This window comes from Pediculus humanus, genomic scaffold, assembly GCF_000006295.1.
Source record: "Pediculus humanus corporis 1103172107855 genomic scaffold, whole genome shotgun sequence".
Taxonomy (NCBI): domain Eukaryota; kingdom Metazoa; phylum Arthropoda; class Insecta; order Psocodea; family Pediculidae; genus Pediculus; species Pediculus humanus.
The window spans coordinates 78,660-85,760 of NW_002987435.1; the positions used below are offsets into that span (position 1 = coordinate 78,660).

At 22.8% G+C, this 7,101-nt stretch overlaps 2 protein-coding genes across 2 annotated transcripts; one reads left to right on the plus strand and one right to left on the minus strand.

Annotated features, from left to right (window-relative positions):
* Window positions 1–2,048: 2,048 nt before the first annotated feature.
* On the plus strand, window positions 2,049–3,396 carry Phum_PHUM377880 (uncharacterized protein; the record flags this gene model as incomplete). The annotated part of the gene is made up of 2 exons (XM_002428327.1): window positions 2,049–2,189; window positions 3,181–3,396. The coding sequence occupies 2 exons, from the start codon at window positions 2,049–2,051 to the stop codon at window positions 3,394–3,396; spliced, it is 357 nt and encodes a 118-aa protein (XP_002428372.1).
* An 804-nt stretch (window positions 3,397–4,200) lies between these two features.
* Phum_PHUM377890 (malate dehydrogenase, putative) lies at window positions 4,201–6,297 on the minus strand (the record flags this gene model as incomplete). The annotated part of the gene is made up of 8 exons (XM_002428328.1): window positions 4,201–4,266; window positions 4,358–4,819; window positions 4,903–5,001; window positions 5,106–5,159; window positions 5,234–5,295; window positions 5,567–5,755; window positions 5,837–6,015; window positions 6,245–6,297. 8 exons carry the CDS (start codon window positions 6,295–6,297, stop codon window positions 4,201–4,203), a joined length of 1,164 nt encoding a protein of 387 aa, XP_002428373.1.
* Between the last annotated feature and the right edge of the window lie 804 nt (window positions 6,298–7,101).

Consider the following 7,101-nt stretch of genomic DNA (forward strand, 5'->3'; position numbering starts at 1 on the left):
AATGATAATGATTCAGATATCATATATCAATACCATTTTGAGCATTTTTTTTTCTGTGTTCTTTTTCGGAGAGAGGGACGCTCGCGGGAGTTTAACCTGCATTTCAACCTAAACTCCCATGCTGAAAAAAAAACTCAAAAAAGGAATATGAAAGCTAAAAACACGCAAAAAGGTAATCTATTAAACTTTTACACAATTACAAAAATCTAAAAAAAAAGAAGAAAAAGAAAATTCAAAATGCACAAAAAGTCGTATAATTAAAGAACGTAAAGTACTTCAAATGAATAAAATGTAAAAAAAAGTTTTAAAAAATAATAACTTACCATTTTAAGCTGGGTCCACGAGACAGTGTCGACAATTATAAAACTGAAAAATAAATAATTGTGTAGAAGAAGACAATTTTTTCTTTTTTATTGAAATTATGTCTTAAAATGAAATTTTAATTACAATTCTAACGTTTGTCTAAACAATTTTTATATAAGGCACATTTATTAAATTTAATTTTTTATGAAATTAAAAATTTTAAGTTAAATAAATACAGGAATAAACGTTTTATCCATAATGAGTCAAAATCAAATAATAAAATTTAAAATCTTCAATTGAATTTTTTTCATCGTTTTATTAATTTTGGCTTAAATTAAGTTAAATTAAATTTTTTGGTATAAAGATTAAAGCAATTAAATAAGATTTTTATATTTTAATTAATATGCGATCAAAAATAATAATAATTTTTAATAATAATTTTATAAGGGAATTATTATATGAAACAAAATATATATACATAAATGATTTATAAATTTCAATTGATTTAAGAATATTAGAAATTATGAAGAAAATTTCTATCGGTAAACATTTTTTTCATTTAATCATTTTATATATAAGCAAAAAATTTTAGTCACAAAAAAATTTTTTTTTTCCTTTTTTTTTTTGGTAAGCTGATTTCGGTGAAACCGGTAAAAATTAATAAAAAAAAAAAAAAAAAGTAATATTTAAGCGCTTGCGTTTTTTTACTAAGTTGTCATAGTCACGAATACAAAACTTTAAAAAAAAAAAACGATTTTTCTGAATATATATATATTCTTAAAAAAAAAAAAAAAAAAAAAAAAAAAAGTTTTTTATTTTATTGATTAAAAAAAATTTTTTTTTTTTTTTTTAAATCGATCTTTGAAAATTTTATACCTATTTTTTGAATATCGTATATCGGAAATATTGAAAAAAAAAAAAAAATTTAGGATTTGTAAAATAAAGAAGGAAAATTTCTATATGGGTTCATCGTCGCAAAGAACAGCAATAATGGCTTCCATTCAAACACACAATTTACTTGTTAACAGAACAACAAGAAAATCAGAATCAAAATCAATTGGGACTCCTATTCCCAATTCTGGTATATACCACACGGAAGTTAATACTCTTTTAGCAGGGTAAATATTTTCAAATATTAATAATATATTTTTTTTCTAACATTTAAATTCCTTAAATAAATTTTTATTTATTACTGATTGCAAATTAAACCATTTCATTTTTTAAATAAAAAATATATATACATAATATTATTTGTGAAATAAATGGAATTAGGAAATTGTTAGAAAATTTTTTCATTAATATATATTTCGCTGCGCAAATAATGAAAAGTTTAACGCAATAACAAATAATAAATAATTTAAAATAATTAATAATAATATTATAAAGGGTTTTTTTATGTTCAGACTAACTTTGGTTTTTTTTTTTTTTTTTATAAAAATAAAACGGAATATTATTAATTTATAAACCATCATTTTCTATGGGCAAATTATTAAAGTAAAACAAACCATTTTCATATGTAAATATATTATTCTCTACTTACCTTATATGAAAAATAAAAATTCTATTTTTAAGTTAGTGAACCTTTCAAGTTCGATTTCATTTAATAGCATTAAATTAATTTCATTAGAAAAAAAAAAAGCATTTATGAAAAAGTATGATAGAGTTGGTTAATAATTCCGCACAAACTTATTTACAATCATTTAATTATTTAAATAAATTATGATTTATAATAATGTTTTAGGTCAATGATGATTACTTTAAGTTTGCTTATCGTCGGTTTGTGTTTATTTCTTCATAGAAAATTAAAATCAACAACAGGATCCGTTTCATTACACACTCTTCCGTGGTCGGAAGAAAATTTAGAAGTTTTCACTTTAAGTGGCCAGGTTAGATTTTATATTTTTAAACCGTTAAATTTTATTTTTTATTTTTTTTTTTTTTTGTCTAAGAACCGGTAAACGTGGAAAAAAAAATAAATAAAATGAAATTTACCTTTACATAAGATAATTCGTTCGACTTGTGTAGTTTTCCATCATACAATTAAATGAAATATTTTTATAAAATAAATTTTTTCCATTTTGGTTTTCATTGACTGTCTGCGTTGGTCGGTTTTTTTCTTCTTATTTTTTTTTTTTTTATTGAAAAAAGAATTAAAGGATTTGAATGTACGACAAGCATGTCGTCATCATGGCTTCCTCGTCGTTCCTATTTTTTTTTTTTTTTTTTGTATAAACGTTGCTTCCAAAAATATATGTAATAATTTTATTCATTGAAACTATCTGAAAAGAAAAAAAGAAATTAAATTAATGAGGAAAAACTTTCGAAAAAATTAAATTACTTAAAAATAATTTTTAAAGAAAAAAATTTTTTTTAGAAACTCCCTGTAAATTCCATTTAATTAATTTTTATTTTATAAACATTCTCCCAACTACCCCGACAATTCTATTATTATTATCATTATTTTGTGTATTAAATTTAATAATTAAACATCTTTATATATTCGATTTCAATTTGATTGTCCAAAAAAAACTTGATTATTAAATTCATGATTTTATCATATATATATACATGAATACGAGTATAAGAAAATTAGAATTTTGCTAATTGACCCAATTTAATTAAACGACAAATTTTCCATTTAAAAAAAATCAATATTAATAATTAGACTCATTTTATTCTTAATTTAAGAAACAATATGTCGTTTTTTATAAACGATTGTTTATTATAAAAAAATTTTTTTTTTTTTTTTTTGTTTTCGAATGATGTTTATTAAATGCATTTGTAAAAATATTTAAGTGAAATGTATAAAACGGGTTTTATTAATTTTTTTTTTTTAAATAAGGATTTTATAATTTATTTTAAATTTAATGTTTTTAGGAAGAAATTACAGGAATATATTTGCCCCCAACGCCAAGTCCTCCTCCTGCATATGAATCCGTCGTTAAAGTTAACATAAGAGATAATTTAGAAATGTTAAAAAAATGTTCATCATCACCAGATAATACGAAAACAAAGAAAACAATACGATGTTCAGATGATGAATTACCTTCGTATGAGGCCGCAATTAAATTGAAGGGTGACGACTATATTTAGCTAATAATTGTTTTCTTTTTTTTTTTTTTTTTTTGTTCGAAAAGTATACTAACAGAAAACCAATTTATTTTTCAACCCAAACTCATATAATTGTTCAAAAAAAAAAAAAGTTTTAGTTTTTTTTTTTAAATATTAACAAAGAGGTTGAATGTAGAAAATAAAAAAATAATTTAGTGTTTTGCTTAATAATATAGTGTGAACAAGCTGTCAACAACAAAAAAATTTTTTTTTTTTCACAATAATCAAAGATAAATATTTTTTCGGTTATGTGATAAAGATAATTTCTATTCATTTTGTACTTAATTAATTTCATATCTAATTTTCAGTTTTTATTTGAAATATTTAAAAAAAAGAAATTATTACTACAACAAATTTAAAAAATTCCGTTTTTATTATTAATAATTAAAATCTTGTAGGCTATGAGTGTTATTCTATTTCTAATTGTAAAAATACAAAATAATAATAAAGTTAAATTAATTTTTTTTCTTTACAGTATATGCCGTCATTTTTTGATTTTTTACCTATAAAACCATAATAACAAATAAAGTAGTAATTTTCAATAAGCATTTCATGAGATAATAATAATAAAAAAAGTTTTTGATTTTTTTTGTGTACTAATTAAGAACACAATTCCATTCCAAAAAAAAAAATGAGTAAAATCGGTTGGACATTTTTTAATTTAAATCTACTAAATATTCACTATTTTACAGCCACGTTTAAGTAATTATTAAATTATAAAATAATAATATTAAAAAAAAACGATACTTTGGATTAAAATAAATAATACCTTATAATTTTTTGATTTTATTCTGAAATTCTGATAGGTTCCATTTTTAAAGGATCAACATTAAGATTTTTTGCCAAGTCATTCTGAAAAAAAAAAAAAAAAAAAAAAAAAAACATTAAATTACAATGAGCGTAATAATTTTTTTATGAAAATAATTTGTTTATCTGAAATTACCGCGGCTTTAATTTGATTTACGTGGTACCTTATACCACCTTCTTTATCAACTAATTTCATTCGAAATTTTTCAGGGTCTCCAGCCACCAAAACGGGTTTTTTAGAATCTGCAGGACTTAAGTTTCGAAGAATATTATTTAAATCTGAAACCCTGTCTTTAAATCCTGGAGCAAAACATTCTGGATTAATTGCGACAAAGCATTGTCCGAGGTTAGCTAAAGAATTTGTATCTCCCCATTTTCTGATTTTCGGACCATAATTCGCTCCGGCTAAAATTCCACAAAATACTTCGACCATTTGGCATAAACCGTAACCTTTATATCCTGATGTAAGTTCGGATCCACCGAGAGGCATCAACCTTCGTGCTTTTTGTGCGACACTTGCATTTAATGTTGGCTGTCCATTTTCATCTGCTGCCCAACCTTCCGGAATGGGTTCATTTTTTCGATTTTGAATTTCTATCTATTTAATTAAAAAAAAAATTATTTAAAACTCCTTTATTACACATTCTTTTATTTGTATTCAAATAAAGCTGAGAAGTATACCTTTCCTACGGCAACAGCAGTTGTGGCCATGTCAAGTAAAAACCTGTCATCTGATATCCCAGGAGCAGCAACTGATATAGGATTCGTACCAAGAGCGGCCTTAAGTAAATAATAAATTTAACGGTAATAATTTAAAAAAAAAAAAAATTAAAAATATATATATAAACTTTTTTTTGTTTGCATATCGATTACGAATTACCAACCTCTTTAGCTCTAGTTGGACAAAGAAATGGAGAAGTGTTAGTAAAACTCATACCCTAAAACAATCATTTTCAAATTAAAAACAATTTAATATTTAAATTTTTTTTTGTTAAAAGTACTCTTTACTTACAATCATATTATTATCAGAAGCTCTTTTAGTGTACCATCCAGCAATTCCGTAGTGATTAGAATCTGAAAAAAAAAAAAAAAATTTTTTTTAACGTGTAAAATAATCCATTGATTAAATATAAAATTATAAATAGGAAAATTCATCAATTTTTTTAAAAAATGAAAACTTTTAGTTGTTTATATCAAGGTTAAGATTTGACAACTAATTATAAAAATCTAAAGGACACAATCACGGAGCAATTTTTTATGGGAATTAATGGTAAATAATTTACTTAATTTTTTAAATAAATAAATAAATAACAGATAAAATAATTTTTATAGAAAAAAAAATTACTTTTTGCTACGACCCATCCGATTCCAACATTTTTTGCTTTTTCCACGGCCAAATCCGTACAAAAATTTCCGACAACGGGTCCGAGTCCACTTTGTCCATCAACCCAAGCCGTGGCAACTGTTTCTTTTAATATTTTTGGTACGGAATTTTGGTTGCATACATTTCCTTTAATGTCATTTACATAAATTTCTAAAAATAAATAAATCAAATCCTCACAATTATTATTTTCACAATTATAGCATTGAAAAAATTATTTATTAAAGAAATAACCGATCCTGTTTAATCCATGGCTGTAATGACCCCTGTAATCTGCTGCAACTAAAACATCAGCCAATTGTTCAGCATTCCTCAAATTTGTATTTACTGCTTTTAAACAATCAATAATAAATCTTTTTACTTCTTTTAGTGGTACTACTTCGTTGGCACTATTGCTTGTCGAGGTAAAATTCCTGTAAAAAAAAGTCGATCAAGTAAATAATAATTAAAGACAGCCTAAGGTAAAATTTATGTGTAAAATGTTAAAGTTCTTATGAGGCAAAAACAAATGAATTATTTAAAAAAAAAATTTATAAATCAAATAAAAATGACGACTAAACTTTAAATTGAAAGAATAAGCATAATAAATAATATTAAATAAATATTTAAAAAAAATAAGCAGATGCAATAGGTAGTAGTTACCTGAAAATGCTACATATAATATTTAATTTTTTGCAAACAATAACTGCCGACATTTTCAAGTATAAAATTTAAATGCAAATAAAAACATATGATTTAGAGTTATATAAAACATTTATTGAAGCTGATAGTAAAACTGAGTATAGTAAACGACCTTCAAAAGATTTAAGTTCATTTATTACTTAAAGTGTTCGGAAAATCGTCAATAAAACATTCTCGTCAAATATTTATTTAAACACTTAGAAATTATCATTATGATTTGCAATTTTTTTTTTTTTTTTTTTTAGTATTTGAAAATACATTGATTCAAAAATCAATTTCAAACTAATAACAAAAATAAGATAATAAATTACATTAAAGTATTAATAATGGCGATTTTAAAATTAATTAATAAATAAAATTATAAGAACCTTTGGTTTCTGTTATGCAGCATTTTTTCTTTTACTTTTATCCTTTTAGATGAACAATAGGTATTCGAACACAAATTTTCATCGTTTAAATTCTTCCTGTCATTTGCTAAAACAGTTAGAAAAAAAATCATTTAACCTTTTTTTTGTTGTCAATTTAATAAAATTTATAAATGGTACATTTTTAAAATTACTCATATATGAAACATGGTATGATTTATTGCGCTTTTTTTAAATAAAAAATAATTTAAAAAAAAAAATTAACAGAAATTTATTATAAAAAATTAAGTCTCGAAAATTATCAAAACAAAGAATATTATCATTATTATTATTATTATTAAGGTAAAGTAACAAAAAAATGAAACTAGGAAGAAAATGAGTAAAAAAAAAAAGGTATGAGGAGAGAAATAAATGATTGTTTGTTCCCACGCACTTATTAAAAATAATAATTTT